Source organism: Fragaria vesca, linkage group LG6 (genome assembly GCF_000184155.1).
Source record: "Fragaria vesca subsp. vesca linkage group LG6, FraVesHawaii_1.0, whole genome shotgun sequence".
Classification (NCBI taxonomy): Eukaryota; Viridiplantae; Streptophyta; class Magnoliopsida; order Rosales; family Rosaceae; genus Fragaria; species Fragaria vesca.
In genome coordinates this window covers 20138870-20156569 of record NC_020496.1, presented here as the reverse complement: position 1 = coordinate 20156569, position 17700 = coordinate 20138870, and the positions used below count along the sequence as shown (strand labels likewise).

At 37.0% G+C, this 17700-nt stretch overlaps 1 protein-coding gene across 1 annotated transcript; it reads left to right on the top strand.

Annotated features, from left to right (window-relative positions):
- Positions 1 to 3928: 3928 nt before the first annotated feature.
- On the top strand, positions 3929 to 17407 carry LOC101295832 (trafficking protein particle complex subunit 8-like). Its single transcript, XM_004303327.1, has 27 exons — positions 3929 to 4197; positions 4318 to 4412; positions 4931 to 5030; positions 5305 to 5409; positions 5575 to 5737; positions 8046 to 8163; positions 8281 to 8343; positions 8467 to 8547; positions 8663 to 8757; positions 8841 to 8991; positions 9325 to 9411; positions 10082 to 10201; positions 10273 to 10401; positions 10489 to 10586; positions 10671 to 10794; positions 11156 to 11263; positions 11483 to 11621; positions 11907 to 12057; positions 12781 to 12853; positions 13830 to 14012; positions 14125 to 14235; positions 14672 to 14830; positions 14937 to 15095; positions 15302 to 15535; positions 15871 to 16044; positions 16366 to 16478; positions 16626 to 17407. The coding sequence occupies exons 1-27, from the start codon at positions 4035 to 4037 to the stop codon at positions 17161 to 17163; spliced, it is 3834 nt and encodes a 1277-aa protein (XP_004303375.1). The 5' UTR covers positions 3929 to 4034; the 3' UTR covers positions 17164 to 17407.
- The last annotated feature ends 293 nt before the right edge of the window (positions 17408 to 17700 follow it).

Genomic DNA, 17700 nt, shown 5'->3' with positions numbered 1-17700 from the left:
GGCGAGAGCTGAGAAGGCGGAGCGGGATGTGAGGAGTCGTGGAGCGGCGAAGAAGTGAGTGGGAAGTAGTAAGCGGGCGGTGGTTGTGCGCAGAGTTAAGAGCAAACAACACATGGGCTGTGCCTAAGTGCGCAACAGCGCAACTAGTATTGAACTGGAAGGTTGGCGTGTGCGCTCGCGGGAGTAACGGTTCGTTAGTGTTATGGCACGCGTCCGAGTACTGATGTCATTTTTATCAAAAAATAAAGGGTTTGGGCTAGAATCGGAATTACTCCGTTTGCTTTTAATCATGCGATCATACAAAGTCAAGTTTAGAGAAGTTTAAAAATTACTCCGGCCTTCCTACACGCGCATCATGCTCGCGCGTGTATTTAATTTTTTCCGTCTTTAACATTAGATAGTTTTCCGCGAAAGGCGTGTGAATGGGTTGTACTGACAAATGTGACTTCGTTTTCTTAACCATTTAGTTTTTTTTTTTTTTTTTTTTTTCATTTACATGGTAGCAAATAAGGTAACATTAAATAAATAAAAGAAGTAATTAATCTCTAATCACAATTTTCATCGAAAAAGATTACCTGTGGTGGGACAATCAACTTCTGCATTTACCAAAATCCATTGAATTTACCTGTGGAGAAGAAAACAAATGAGCAAGGAATACAGAATAACCATTCCATTCAATCAATATCAAATTTTTTATGCATCTCTAAAACCTTAAATCCTTGTATCTCTCTTCCGTTCACACCTAGATATAATTTACATAAATATACATGGTGTTCGAGGTCAATACCCAAATTATCCAAAAATCAAAGAGAAAAACAAAATCAAAATCGGAACCAATTGAAAATTAAAAGAAGCAAGACAGATATACAGATGTAGTGTCTAAAGTAACAAATGCAAACAATGTAGTAAAAGATACATCATACATGTATATCATCATGTAGTCTTCTTATCAAGTTGAACTAAGCATCTTCCACTCACGTAAAGATTCTTCTTAGGCTTGGTGATCCCCCTCTGCAAAACCATGATAACCATTCCCAAACATAAGTCTATAGATAATATCCTCCTGGGTTAGCGGATCGGAATGTGAGCCATCATTCTACAGACCATCAACAAAAGTAAAGCAATTCAGAAGAATATTAGAGCCATATACTTGACTTATGATGAATGTAATATCAGTGATTATAGGTCATCAATGATTTCCGAGCAAGTAATATATGAAAAGACATAATACATACATTGAAAGAGAAAGACCAATTTAAGGAGATATACCAAATACATTCGAACGCAGAGTTTTTGGTCGCTTCATTTTCTTTCAAGAACAAAGACAAACAAAGTACCAAGTAGATTAGGTTGTTCTTCTTTTCCAGTTCTCTATGCCAATATGCTGCTGTCCAAAAAAAAAAAAAGAAAATAAAAAACAAACACAAACGTACTATTAATCTCAAAAGGAAAGAATAGATCAGATAGGTGCACGTTAAAAAAAAGATATAGACAGTGTTAGTCTTCAAATCAATTGAATATAGAAGAAAAAATCAAAAACATACCCGCATACCTGGAATGTGTCTTTCAGAGTTTGTAATCTTCGTCCAATGAGCAAAACTATCATCATCCTATTAGCTTGATTTTCCTCTGGTGACTGTTTCAGGATTGCGTTTCTTCTCTCATATGAAATGATCGATAGGGATATATAGTCGCTAGTAAAACCACTATCGTGATCTCAAACTCCCACGCCGTTTTTCAAAGCAGACGTGTTATTGGATTTGGATTAAAGCAATGGATTTTCGGGGACGGTGGGAGTATAACCCCTTTTTCCTCCTTAAAACGTGGGTTTATTTCCAACTGTAGGAGGTTTTTTCATTTTTGGTTTATCTATTATTTGTAGTTTTTCCATTCTACCCTCAATTCATTAAAATGTAAATTGTGTAAGAGATTTTTATGTAGGGGCATTTTATGGGATTACAAAAATTTAACCAAATAGTAGTTTCATAAGCCAAATTGGCTTAGTTAATAGAGATACCATGCTCATAACTTCAAGACTACGAAGCTAGAAAAATTGAAAGCATAGAAAACTTCCTAACAAAAAGTAATATCCAAATGGATTTATTAACCTTTTTACTCATCGAGAGACTTTTAATGGTAAGCACCTAAGAAGCACAGATACGAGTACGTGTGTCCGATTTCAACATAGTATGGTATGTGGACACGCCAATTTTTTTATTTTTTTTAGAGCAGACACGTGATGGACACGTTAATTAAATTAAATTTTTAATATAATATATATAATAAAATTATGGTTTCTTAAATTAAAACTTAGTCAATATGGCGGAGCTATTTCATCTACTAATAGGAGTTGATCGAAATCAAAGAAATCAAAAACATAGCAAACAGGCTAATACATAAGCAAACATAACTTGGAGAAATCAGAGAAGTAGAGAACGTGTCCGTACACTAGCTGAAGCACCAAGCCACCGATCAATCAATCGAAGAAGATTCCTAGCTATGTATCTCTGCGTCGTACTAAAGAGAACTAGAGAAGGAATGAAGATGCTATGCAGCTAAGAGTAAAGGTCGACATAATTGATTTTTTTTTTTTGAATTAAATTCAGTTTACCCCGTGTTAATCTCTATATTTTCAATTTCATCAGTTTACCCCTTAAACTTTTGAATTTTCCTCAGGCGTGACCAATGTCCTATATTCTGTCTAAATCGGACGTTAATTGCTGATGATTTTAACCTTAACTGTGAGGCTCGTATCTAGAATTTGGGCAAATCGGACCTTATCTGTCCAAATCAGACCTTAACTGCTGATAATTAACGATCAATTCAAACGGAATATGAGAATTTGGGAACGGCAGACAGAAATTGAAGAGTTCAAGGGGTAAACTGATGAAAATAAAATGTAGGGACTAACATGAAGTCACCTCTAAATCACAAGGGGGTAAACTAAATTTAATTCTTTTTCTTTTTTTATAAACATCAATTTTACCCCATGTGTCCTGCTTATTTGCGTGTCTAATCCGGATACGCACGTGTCCACCTTGGATACGAGTGTCCCTCGCGTGTCCAAATCGGACACCTGTGTCCGACCGTTTTTTGCCGTGTTTAGGCGTGTCATGCCTGTGTCCGCGTTCGTCACGGGACACTGCACCAAAATGGTGTGTTCATGCTACATAGTTAAAGCACACACGACTTTAGACTTGCGGATCAAGAGAGTGTGAATATGTCATCGAGAGACTTTTAGTGGTAGGCACGCACGGTTATAAGCTTGGATTTAGTGTGCTTGAATCCATATTAGAAGTATAGATAAGAAATGGACAGTTATGATGATAGAGATATAAATGTATTCAAAAAATATATAAAACCTAATTAAATCGGTACGGGCCAAATCAATTTTGGGCAAAGAAAATTGATATCATACATGACCCGTCTAGTTTGAATGGCGCAGATCGATTAGGTTGCGTGTCAAACCCTTTTTGTTGGTGAAAAATGTTTAATTCATTAATCAATGGACAAACCTAAATTACATCATGTAAACGCAAAGGCTGAAAAACTACAAAAAATAAAGAGCATGAGACTTAAACTCGATCAAACTAAACAAAATAAAAAAAACCAACAGCAAACTAAACTATAGATCGATGACCCTGCTAACAAATGTACCACACTCTGACATTATCGTCGTCATTGCCCCCCGGGTGACGCGGGTGAGGAGTTCCAAACCCTATTTATCATGGCAAAAATACAGAAACGGACTATACACCGACAAACACAAACCCAATAAGCCCAAAAAACACCGACCCAAAATATATAGCCAGGTCATTGACATCAGTCCATACAACAAAACGAAGTCGTATCCTCTTTCTCATAATCCTTCTTTTTGGCTCTCAATAGTCTCATTTCCATTGACGCCTGGGATCTGGAGCGACCCAAACCCCGAGTCACTGAGTCGCATTGAGCCAGAGCCTCGAGAGCTCCGTCGTCGTCGTCGTCGCCGTCACCACTCAGGGCATTGTTTCTTTCAGACGAGGAAGACGACCATGGTGGATCCGGCGAATACGCCACTTGGCAAAATGCTATTGGAGGAGATCACTCCGGTGGTGATGGTGCTCCGGACGCCTCTGGTCGAAGAAGCGTGCCAGAAGAACGGCCTCTCCTTCGTTCAAATGCTCAGGCCCTTCTGCGTCTTCAACAACTTCGACGGTGAGTGCCAAAACCCTCTTATTCACTCTTTCACTGATGGATGCAATTGAATTATATGCTAGGGTTTCTGAGGGTAAAATAGAGTGCGTTTTGAGTCCTTTGTGTGTCGTTTTGGTGCAGTTCCTGTTCGGACAGCGAGTGATCAACCTTACCGGCTTCAGAAGTTCAGATTGCGCTTGTTTTATGACTCTGATGTCCGGCAACCCAATTTGGAGGTAAGATTTGGATTGTGGTTTTTGCTTGATGTGAATGAAATTGGATAATCAGAGTTTAGAATTTTCAATGAATACCTCACACTTCAGTCAGGACTAGGCTGTGTTGCTTAGTTAAGAATCGTAGAGCATCTGCCGTAGCTTCAAAATACTAGTAACTTCACTTGGGTTAGTTTAGTAGAGGATTGTCAGTTGCTCTTGTTCAATTTTAATTTAAAAGATCGGAGTCGTTAAATACTTTGTGTAGATAGCTTGAGTGGTTAGAGATTTAAGCTCTCCTCGAAACTGTCACAAATTCAACTTGATAGATGTTGAATGTGCCTTGGTGGTTGTTTCAAACTATCAGTGGACCATGTTGCTGTGAAATAAATTGGGAAGGAAGTATCATGTTGAGGTTTAAGAGGGTTTCGGTATTGGCATATAAGCTGCTTTGTGTATATGTTGTTTAATGGTTCCGATTAATTTAGTCTGCATGGTGCATACGTTGGAGCATGAGATATATTGTTTTAACTTCAAAATAGGTAGCAAAAGAACGGATAAAGCAAGTCATAACCCAGGCCGGGGAGAAAGATCTTCCAGAGTTGTGCTCGGAACTGCCTCAAATTAATAATGCACTGTCCAGTAAGTACATTCCTCACGTTAATTCATGGAAACAGTTTCTGACTTGTAATTTTGTGCGGTGTAGACTTTTGAGATTCTCCATGTCAGTCGAGATAGTAGTCACATTCTGCTCTCAAGGGAGTCATATCGTACCTAACTTATTAATGTACCTAGTCTTGTTTTTAGATATGTACTGCCTGATGCTATATTTAATTTATTGTATACTTGGAATTGCGTTAATTTCTTGAATTTTGTCAGATAGGCAGTTTTGAGAGTGATAATGGTTTCTTTGCAGGACCAGAATCTGAAGCTCTACCATCATGGTTTCAGTTTTTCAACAAAGAGCTTGTACATACGGTGTCTTTTTCTGACCACGAAGCTTTTGATCATCCTGTGGCATGTAAGTTGTTGAAACTTGTGAAATACCGATTCCTTTTCAATTAATTACAACATGCTCTCAAGGCTTATCAACTCTGGTCCATGCTGCCAGTCATGGTTCATAAAGTAATTATATTTGAATTATAAATTGGATTCTGTTGTGAGGTTGCTATTTTATTGCTTTTAGGTCTTATTGTGGTTTCTTCAAAGGATGATCAGCCCATCAACAGATTTATTGACCTCTATAGCTCGAACAAGTTGCCGGCCCTGCTGAACAATGGGGCAATGGACCCAAAGATTTTGAAGCATTATTTACTGGTGCATGATAATCAAGAAGACTCTTCAGAGAAGTATATAATTTTTTTCTCTCTTAATAATGTTAGAATTGCTAATCAAGCTGCGTGTTTTTAAAATTCTATGTTTGCTGGTCATAGCCTTGCATGCATTCATTGTTGTCTACATACTTTTTAAAAAACAATTAGTAAAAACATGGAGGAGGCAAGAAACTAGGCATATTTTTGGATCAGTGAGGTACTTGTTGAGATGAGATAAACTTGATAATCTAGATCATCATTTTTAATACTTGGAAAATTAGTTACAACAATAGGGTTGTTGAAGTTCTTAGAACAAACAAGACATGGAGGAGGCAAGAAACTAGGCGTATTTTTGGATCAGTGAGGTAGTTGTTGAGACGAGATAAAATTGATAATCTAGATTATCGTTTTTAATACTTGGAAAATTAGTTACAACAATAGGGTTGTTGAAGTTCTTAGAACAAACATGTCTTGGGGTTAGTTCCACAGTCAACGAGTTGCCTCTGACTTATATTTCTTTGAGAGGAAATCTGCATTCTCTGGGTTAAAAGACATCAATCATTTGATTGGGTGGTGGAAAGAGAACTTGTGGCCATTTGGAATCACTATTACTGTTGATGTATTGGTGGTGGGGAGGGAAAAAAGGTGCAAGCTGCTTGAAGCATTAGGAAGGGGAGGAGTAGAAATGTTGTATTTACAATTTTTGGGGTGATAAATGTTTTCTTTTGAGGGCTGGTCAGATTTTGGATAATTCGTAGACAAGAAAGAAGTGTGGAGGAGTTGGCACCTGTTTTGGGATGGAGAGGGGAGGTGACCATTTTAATATTTAGGTTTGCCACGGCAAGTGGCAGCCCAAGGCCGTTAAATCTTTGGGATCCAGTGGTGGAGAAGGTGGAAAGAGGACTAGAAGGTTGGAACATAGCTTGCTTATAGCATGGACGAAGATCAACTGTACTTATTTTGGTTAGAGTAATTTGCCAATATGTTAGAAGCTGATTAGAGAATTTCTTTGTGAAGGGGTATGAGGAAAGAAGGTTCACTTATTCAACTGGGAAATGGAACTATAAGAAAGAGGAAGTCTGTGCTCATTACATGAGGAGGGGATGTGGAGTTGTCCAGAAAGGGATGTTTGTAAACAAGCTCTGTATGATATGTTGTCATTAGATACAAACAGGGGTTGCAAGTAAATTGCTGGGATTCTAATATTATGATTTGAGGCTTGCGTTGAATCCCATGAAAATCAAAAGATCTAAGTGGCAATGCATCATCTTAAATTTTGCTTGATGCAAATTTATGGTGGGCAATGGAGAAGGGGTGAGATTTTGGGAAGAAAGATGGGATGTGGAATATTTAATTGTTAGATTACTGTCATTCTCCATATAGCTAGGATGTGTACTAATTCCTCTATTCTTCATGAGAGTTCGGATACTAGATTTGGTGGAAACTTTAGTGAGTCGGCAACTGGGAGCTTAATATCTTATCTGTGTTGGTTTCATCTAGACCAGACAAAAGAAAGTGGATGCTGGAGTCATCAGGCGAAATCTTTGTAAATAATTTTCATGGCATTTAATGGACAATCCTCCCTTTTTTCGAATTCATTTGTACTTTTGTAACACGGAAAGGGTGTTAGCTTGGAGTCTTGCACATGGGAAGGCAAAATGCATTTGCCAGGGTTCATATTCATGGTTCAGGGTAGAACACATGGTGTTTCTTTTTCCCCTAATTGGTTGAAATGTGTTAAGCTGGTTCTGAATATGTGACCTGTTAGATTTTACAATGTCCAGTTACATTTAAGTCTACAGAAAAGGGTATTTTATGGAGTCTAATTTGGGTTGGGACAATCTTGCTGATAATTGGTAGATTCTGTGGCTTTGTTGAGTGAAAATTACAAGTTCTATAATGGGAGGAAAAAAACGGGATTGGTGCTGATCTGATGTGGTGTAATGGCTGTATCTTGGGTCATTTGGATAGATAGTAATCATAGTATCATAGTAATAAAGTGCACTTTTGAGAATTTAGAAGTGGGAGAAGCTGGTTATGTGGGAAAGGCTTTGCTTATGGGCAGGTACGGGCATCAGTTTCCTCAACTCAGACAGAGTTCGTCCCATGCTCTTCTTCATAAATGCGATGCTGCCATGGTCTAGTTATGTTGCTTTTCTCTGTAGGTTTGCATGATGCTGTCTTGAGTTGAGTCTATATCTTTTACTCTGTTTTTTTCCTTTTTGTGTGATCTTGATACACATTTTTTTTTTCTATGTACCACAAAGGGGATTAGGAGTTCTAGCATGACCAACATGATGACCATGGAAAATTGAGTGTGCTTTGTCTTTGTATACTTCTGCAGGGCAACTAAATTATTAACTGAAATGAGGAGTACCTTTGGCTCTGATTGTCAATTACTATGTATCAATTCTTCTCAAGATGGTATAGTTGAACATCAAGATAATCCTTGGGTGCTGTATGTAAGTATAAGACTTGTGTTTTACTGATTTTCAGATCAATATCATTTGGTAGCAATTTGTCTGAACTAATTAGATGAAGTTGCCCTAAGGTTGTTTCCTTGTGTGTTTAAATGACAGAGTTCTGAAGATTTACCTAGTCAACCTCTTCGTTGCTTCCTTAACGTTGATGATTTTACTGAGGTAAACTGATTTTCCAAATCATTAGCTAATGTTGTTGTAATCGTATGTAGGGTTGATGATTCAAATTTTTTGCTTACATCAGAATTTTGACCATGATCTCCAATTTGTACAAACTGGGAACAGATAAAAGATCTCATGCAAGATTTTTCATCTAAGCACATTATTCCTTACATGGAGCAAAAAATACGTGTGCTGAATCAGCAGGTATTCATTTCAATGATATGTTCTATAGTTAGGGAACCTTTTTACATTTCAGTATGCAATTGGTTTCAACCTCTCTTCTACAGAGATATTTGATTCTAGTTCTTTCGTTCTCCAGGTGTCTGCTACTAGAAAGGGTTTCCGGAATCAAATAAAAAACTTATGGTGGAGAAAAGGGAAAGAAGACGTGGTGGATTCACCCAGTGGCCTGACGTATGCTATTCAAAAGATTTTATTTCATTGTTACTGTGTTTGTCTCTGTTCATCTAATAGGGCTTTCTTATTTCCTATTCTAGGTATACCTTTAGCTCCATTGAATCTCAGATTAGAGTTTTGGGTGATTACGCCTTCATGCTACGAGATTATGAACTTGCATTGTCGAACTATCGCCTAATATCGACAGATTACAAGCTTGATAAAGCCTGGAAACGCTATGCTGGCGCACAGGTGGGGATTTAATGTCTTCCGGGTTGTTTTCCAATAGATAACATGTGCCGTATTTAAACAACATGATGGGGCACATTCGTGCGGCGTTCAAACTTTGTCTAATATCCTGCGGGATTATTTGCTTATCCATATTAAGTTTTTGTTTGGTCTCTAGTGTTTAAATGTCACATCAACTGGACATCACATGGTTTCAATAATGTAGAAGACTCATGTGGCCGCTTTTGATTTCTGGCCAAATTTTATGTCGTCTTTTTAATTTTGTTTTCATAGATCTACTTTTAATTCCTAATTTGATCGCTATAACAGAGCTAACTTGTTTATTTTCTCTTGCAGGAAATGATGGGGCTTGCATATTTCATGTTGGACCAGTCAAGAAAGGAGGCAGAGAGTTGCATGGATGCTGCATTTACTTACTATTTAGTACGTATATTTTCATTTTCCATGTTTGTTTGTTTGTTTTGTCTGTGTTTTATTTAAGGAACTAGTAATTTTGCGAAGAAAACATCTACCGCACATGTGAATTGGGTCTACTCTTGATTTACACAATACTCTTGTCTTTTAACACCTTGCTAGTGCCAGTAGAAAAAAAGAAGATCTAGAAACTACTCTAGAAACTATAACAATCTGCACAATCACATGTCATCCAAATATCTAATAAATATATTGTATTGAGAAGCAAACATATGTAGTGGCATTTGTGCACATATTGACAAGCAAAGTCCTAAAACCACATCATCCTACCAGTAACAACCAAACAACCTTAGGAAACTGTTGATAACAACCAACTGAAAGAACTTGTCCGTCCATAACAGAGCCTTCATTTTGGATACCGATCAAATCCATATGCCTAAAGTTCATCAATCTAATTTGTAGTATATAACCTACCTAAAACAGCTGCATAGCTTGTTATCAATTCCATCTTTGCTGTCCACAAGTTTCCTAGTTGCGATATTTTCTTTTTGTTCAGAATTTAGCGGCAAGTTTCTAAGCACAATTTAATTTTAAAGTAATGTCATACTTGCAGCTTCTTCTCCCATCTCTTTGTTGCTTAATAAATATTTTTCAAACATGTTTAATTGTATTCTTGCAGAAATATGCATTATCTAGTCAGCAGAATGCAACACGATGTGGTCTTTGGTGGGTAGAGATGTTGAAGGCAAGAAATCAGTACAGAGAGGCTGCTACTGTTTACTTTCGTGTTGGTGCTGAGGTAATGGCCATTATTTCAGTATCATACATAATGAAAATTTTCTTTATTGCTTCTGACGAATTCTTTCTCAGGAGCCTCTACATTCTGCTGTAATGCTTGAGCAAGCAGCCTATTGCTACTTATTGTCCAAACCACCTATGTTACACAAATATGGGTTTCATCTTGTTCTTTCTGGTGATCGTTACAAGAAATGTGATCAGGTAGCTATATCTCGAGTAATTAAAAGGTTAGCTTGTTAATTGCTGCATCTTCTGATTTTTTGTCCTGTACTGCCCTATACTCTCCAGATCAAACATGCAATTCGCACGTATAGAAGTGCCATGTCTGTTTATAAAGGAACTACATGGAGCCATATCAAAGACCATATCCATTTCCATCTCGGACAGTAAGTTAACTCGACTTACGTCTAGCTTATATGCCATGTTAGATAAAATGTACAGAGTTTCCTGATACAATTTCTGTGATTCAGGTGGTATGCTCTTCTGGGGTTATATGATTTGGCTGTATCACATATGTTGGAGGTTTTAGCCTGTAGGCATCAGTCCAAGACAATGCAGGAGTTATTCCTGAGGGACTTCCTTGAAGTTGTTCAGGTTAGATAGTGGAGGGCAAAATGCATGTGTTTGTTATTATTCATTTATTATTATTTTTATATAAAACTTGGGCTTGTAATTTCTACCTCTCCAGAATTTGTCTGGTTTGGCAGGACGCACTCATAATGAGTTTGATGTCCTGTATGTTTTTGTGTTAATACATATACATGGCATCCTTTGTTATTCCAACGCTGTGTCCTTATAGAAGGCTCAAAACAACCCTAGAGTCTGAAAAGTATGATATAATCCTGCCAGAAGCAGGAAAACTCTTGGGTTAGACATACTGGTGGAAAAATTTCTTTGACTACTACTGAATGTTGTCAAAACTCTTATAGGTTGTCACTTTCTATTTATCCTACAGAAAACAGGGAAAACATTTGAGGTTTCAAAGCTTCAGTTGCCTGAGATCAATATTCCATCTTTAAGGGTCTTTTTTGAAGATCATCGTACCTATGCATCATCTGCAGCTGTAAGTTGTATTTTTTTTTTTCTAGAAATATTTTATTTAAGTCTCTCTCTCTCTCTCTCTCTCTCTCTCTCTCTCTGTATGTCTTTTGTTTCTTTCTTGTCAGTTTTACTACTCTTAGTTGATGGTCCTGCCTAGTTGATACTTCTCATGGAGTCCTTATATGCCACTTTAAGGTTGTTTGCTTGTAGTTGATGTTATTTTGTATTTAAAACATTCCAGGCTTCTGTTAAAGAAAGATCATGGCTTTCTTTAGAGGAGGAAATGGTTCCGTCTACGTCAACTGGCAGAACTAATTGGCTGGAGTTACAATCAAAGCTTATCCCGAAGCACAAAGAATCAAATGTTTGTGTTGCAGGAGGTATGGAGATGAATGAGTATTACATGTAGTTGCATGGTCAACATATACCATGATAAACCTTCTACGATTGATTATCAAAAGATCATGAAATTTTTTCAGTATTTCTTTTGCTAGTCCTAAACCTCAAATCAGAAGTAGGGCGGTTACAGATAGTGCAACCTGTACTTGTTATATGGCCATATGCTTGACTAGTATGGAACATGACATAGTTAGGCTTTATTTCGAACAAAAAAAAAAGAGTGAAGATTTAGTTGGCTGAATATCTTGTTCATCACCCATTTGCAGAACCAGTCAAGATTGATATCGAGTTTAAGAACCCTTTGCAAATTCCTCTCCTCCTGTCCAATGTTTCCCTAATATGTGAGCTTTCTGCCAACTCTGATGAAATGAAATCCGGTAATTACTCACCTTGCTTCTCTTTTCAAAGTAATTGTCTGTAGTAACACAAATATTACACTTACAATATGGCTAACCATTCTGTGATGATGCAGATACAAATAGTTCATTGGTGGGGACTCAAATTAATGATGAGCCCACCAAATTAAACCACAGGTGTGTACATTATTTTGAATAATTGATTTCAGGCATTACTGAGGTATCCGTCAACCCATATGCATTCTATATTCTTTCTGTTAGGGCATATCCCAAATGATATATTTGATATTTTTGTTTATTTTAAAGGACAAAAATAATAAAAGTGAACGGACTACCTCCACTTACTAAGTCATGATAATCTCTTCTGAAGTATAATTTTGTTCATTTTTGGCCTGCACCATGGACAGCTAAAGTTGTGGCATGAAGTTAAGTTAGTGCATTTTTTATTTTGCCATAGACAATTACATATGATTTTATTGTAAAAATTTTGAGTGTCAAAGGCTTATAGAATATTATTAAAAAAAAAAGGGTTATAGATTATACATATATGGCGTTATGCCTTGAATTTTGCTTCCTTACAAATTTTATTTTCTATTGATGGTTATGCTTTGCCTTGTGGGTGAGGAAACTTCTCATATCACGCATTTGTAGTTGGAAACAATGATCATGACTGTCGTCATGGTTGCTGTAAAATCTGACAACATTATTGCAGTAAATTCAGTTTCTTTTTCATAGGATAAAACATGGGGTCAGCTAAAGTGAGACTGTACTTTGAGTTTTGCAGCGATGTGGACTCTGAGACCCTGTTTTCTTTGTCTGACGTTGATGTTTCATTGGGAGGAGGTGAAACGACTCTGGTGAGTATTTTGTTTGATTGATGGAAGTAAATGCAAAATGAAGTATTGATACTGATCTACTTCGTTTCCCTAATTATAAGAAAAATAGGCTTCTAGTCTATAATATGTATGTATTTTCCTTATCAAGTCTATTGTCAATTCTAAAATATATAGAACACAGGATTGACATGCCTTTTCCTTCTGCTAGGATGTTTTCTCTGCTGATAATAACCTAACTCCGTCCTTGCCATCTAAATATTTCAAAATAGATATCTTTCTCCTAAACCCTAAACCCTAACTACCTAACTACTGCCGATGGTAACTGCAATTGGGATACACACAAAGATACCCTAATATATCCAGTTTACACAATTGCCAGACTTCATATCTGGGCTTTACACAATAATTCTAACCTGGAAACACTAAATGACATGAAACTTAAAGAACAAATTATGATAACACTTCAGAGGTCCAGAAGAGATTATCATGACTTAATTAAATAGAGGTGTTAATTAGAAATTTCCTGTGGGGGTAAATATTGAATAATATAAAGGAATATGTTGCCAAATTTAAAATAAGCTGTTCTTATATCTCACTTCATTAAGGCAGTGATTCAGAATAGTGGCTTGTGTAAACGTATGGCAATCATTGGTTAGAATGTTAGATCTGTATTGGAATTTAATATTATGTTTCACCATGTATATCTTTTAATCAGATAGAGAACGGAGGTTAGAGTATAATTAAATGATCTTATGCATGACTCATGAAATGGTATTATTAAAATAATTTACAGTGCTAATTCTTTGTATTTATATTTCATGTGTGCATGAGTTTCCACTCTGTTTACATATAAAAAGAACTACCTTCTCTTATGAGTTGCACTTTTTATGTCTATACCCTAACAGTAAGTTTTCGTGTTATCATAATCTTTTAATGCATAATGCTCACACATCATTATAGCTTCTGGATTTCTCATTGTCAATTTTGGTACTTCCAGGTGCAACTAACGGTTACTCCCAGAGTAGAGGGCGTTTTACAAATTATTGGTGTAAAGTGGAAATTATCAGGTTTTGTTGTTGGTTTCCATAAGTTTGACACTAGTCCCGTGAAGATAAGCGGGAAGCGTAGACAGAAGGCCAGGCGTCCTGAAAGAATTAATTTAAAGTTTGCAGTGGTTAAGGTGAACTGCCTTCACTCTCTTCTTCCACCTTCTGATTTTGCCACATAGACCATGTTGGGGAGAATATATATAATTTTTTCTGTTCTTTTAATTGTGTGTTTTCCTATGTCAGAGTTTACCCAAGCTTGAAGGTGTCATTCATTCACTACCTAAAAGAGCTTATGCAGGGGATATACGGCACTTTGTGTTAGAGTTGAAGAACCAATCTGAGTTTTCTGTCAAGGTATGAGCTTTTGCAGTCCATCATCTTAGGGTAGTTCTGTCAATTAAGAGTTTGTTGCCATTGTGGGGACTTTTATGGATATGATTCCCTCTTAATTTTTGGAGGTTGAGTCGGCTTGAACTTTGTGACCTGCGATTCTCAATGCTTTTATTGGTGTGGTGATGTCATTGCATGAGCTATTGATGCAAACACTATTCTGTCGATGCTCTTGGGCATCAGAGATAGCCAAGTGCCCAAGTTTGCCTATATGTCATCTCAGGGGATGGGTATGGATGCATCTGTGTATTAGACTATTAGTATGATTATCTGAACTGATGCAGTTTATAGCCAAGCTCAGTTACATGTCATGTCAGGGGCTAGCTTTGTGTCTGGATGCATCTCTGTGTTTTAGTGTGATTATGTAAACTTATGAACTGATGCAGATTATCTTATACAGAATTTAAAAATGAAGATCAGTCATCCCAGATTCCTAAATGTTGGGAAACAGGAAAGTTTGAACACAGAATTTCCTGCTTGCTTGGAAAAGAAATCATCTCAGCATTCTGATATACATTATGACCCTCACGTGTCTCATTCTGTGTTTCTATTTCCAGAGGTCAGTATCCAATTTCTCCCCAGGTGTTTGAGCCTTTGAGGTATTATCTTCAAAATTTTAACTGCTGTTTTTCTGATGTTTAATGTTATCTGTCTCTTTTCTTCAGGACACCATAATTCAAGGGGAAAAACCATTGCTGTGGCCTCTTTGGTTTCGGGCAGCTGTACCTGGGGACATCTCCTTGAACATATCTATATATTATGAGATGGAAGATATGTCGAGTAGCATTAAATATCGCACTTTACGCATGCATTACAATTTCCAGGTGTGCATATGATACCTGTGAAAATTTCATTATCTGATTGACGTTTAAAGAAACATTTGGTAGTGTTTTTATTTTATTTGTTATGAGAGTTGATGTCTGAGTTTGTATGGTGATACTTGTGTCATCTTTTCAAATGATTGCCAATCTTCAACTATGCATATAATTAGAACCTGATCAGTGAGCACTACTAATATTCAATAACATAGGTATGGCCATCATTGGATGTGTCATTCCAAATCAGCCCTTGTCCATCAAGACTGCGCGAGTTCCTTGTGCGCATGGATGTTGTAAACAAGACCAGCTCAGAGAGTTTCCAAGTTCATCAGTTATCATCTGTTGGTCAGAAATGGGAGGTCTCATTACTTCAACCTGTCGATCCCATCTTTCCTTCACAATCTTTAATGGCTCATCAAGCATTGTCATGCTTCTTCATGCTTAAGGTTGGTACAGCAGCACTGACACTCCCTGTTTGTATATAAATTCTTTCTGTATAACCTTCATTTGTTATTTTAAGGTTTTACGTAACTTGCAATTTTGGCTAAGGTCTCATGGTCATTTTCTGATATTCTTCATGTATTATTTTGTGGATGTGGCTGTACAATTATCTAAGATTAGGGATTTAAACTTACAATTATACAAGTGTTTGTACCTACGAATCTCTTTGATTGCTTGACATTATGCATCACTGTCCACCAGTGTAAAAGGATTGCTGGTATATGCGTCACTGTTCTTGTGATCTTGTTTGACTTGGTTTGTCTTTGTTTTTTGTATTCAGAATTGTAGCAAGCCATCAAATTCTGAAGATGAGACATCCTCTCCTTCCCCACTTCTGGGAAGTGATGTGAGATTGGGTACTGATAGCAGCTCTGGACCACTTATCGATATAGCTAGCTTGCCACTGGCGGATTTCCACTGTTATGAAAGACTGCAGCAGGAAATTTCACATAAGGTTGGTTCTTTTGCTATATTGTTTCTGTTATTTATTTATTTTCGTTATTCCTCGTTGTATTTGGTTGACTTCTGAATCTCCATGTCTTGAATGATAGTTGGGTTTGATTATCTATAGATGGAGTAATATCAATATATGGACCCAATATTCTATGCGAATTATTTTGTTATTGTTAGATAATTGTAAAAAAGGGAGCAGGTGGTGGGTAATATATGGTATTGTCAATTATTGATAAAGAAGATCTTTGATGAATCAGCCTATGCTTTGCCTGTTGTTGTAGCTTCTTAGCACTTTAATCATATGGTGCCTTCTCTTTGTCAGGGAGACGTGAATACTGTTGACTTCATATTGATATCTCGACCGCTGAAGAATGATACATACCCTGTGGTTTCTGATCCACCACATATTTTTTCTCATCATGCATGTTACTGCAGGCAAGTCTCGTTTCAGTAGCAACAGTTTGATTAAGAATCTCATTTATTTGTGTTTTTTTTTATTCCTGTTTTTATTTCTCAACCTTCTGATTTTGCTTTGAATGTGTTTGGTTTACCCTAACATTTGTATGGTGTTTAAATTTACAGTACCGAGAGCACAAGTCCCATATCATGGCTAGTGGATGGACCTCGAACCTTAAATCATAACTTCGCAGCTTCTTCTTTTTGTGAAATAAACTTTCACATGACTATATACAACTCATCAGATGTCATTGCATCTGTATGCATAAAGACCTATGACTCGGACAATAGTGATTATTTGAGTGATTCAGCTTCAGTTCAACCTGCCACGTCTTCTAGCAACCAAGATGGATGGCATGATCTCTCCTTAGTTAATGAAATCAAAGTGACTTCTGATGTCCTTGGAGCTCGGACCAGGAAGTCATCATCAGTGGAAAGTGTTTCCCCATTTATTTGGTCCGGGTCAAGCTCTACTAAAGTTGAACTGGAGCCTAAATCAAGAACTGAGATTCCCCTTCAAGTTTGTGTATTCTCTCCGGGGACATTTGATTTGTCGAGTTACGTTTTGCATTGGAACCTTTTAGTTTCTAATGGTGATAGTCTGCAATCTTCTGGGGCATGCCAGGGGTATCCCTATTATCTTACCGTGCTCCAGTCTGCCTAAAGTTTTCTTTCCATTTTTGCATCCTCCCAAAATTATAGGTACCATCAATGTACCATGTTTTGTATCTTTGGCCTGTAAATTATTATATTTTCAATGTAGGGCATAGAGTAGTTAGTGTAGCTTTTAGAATACGAAAATCATTTTTCGTTAAAAGGATTAATAATAATAGGAATGAATGATAATTGCTCGCCGTTCTGATGTACACGAATGTTGCATTTTGAATAGAAATACATACTTTTGTGCCATCTCGCTTTTGTTACCGTCAATTATCTTATTCTTCCGGACCTTATTGTCCTTTAGGGGATGTTTGACTTCTCCCTCGCTTGATTCTGTCATCGAATCTTTGATCAATTTCATGACTCTTTTTTCAATTCTAAAAATGTTTCCGCTTTTCTGGTTTCCGATTGATTCGATTGAGTAGATGCATATGAGTCTCTAGGGATTTTGTTGTTAACATCTTTGGGAGCAGATGCCATATGGGAGGAGATTTATACAATTTCAGTTTGGTGCTGGTAATTCTTTTGAAATGAGTTCTGG

What these genes read in the sequence shown, in the direction of transcription:
- LOC101295832 (XM_004303327.1), top strand. Translation starts at nt 4,035, where the DNA reads ATGGTGGATCCGGCGAATACGCCACTTGGCAAAATGCTATTGGAGGAG. An exon ending in CCTATGCATCATCTGCAGCT is followed by an intron (nt 11,264 to 11,482) that starts GTAAGTTGTATT and finishes AAAACATTCCAG; the next exon opens with GCTTCTGTTAAAGAAAGATC. An exon ending in GCATGCATTACAATTTCCAG is followed by an intron (nt 15,096 to 15,301) that starts GTGTGCATATGA and finishes TCAATAACATAG; the next exon opens with GTATGGCCATCATTGGATGT.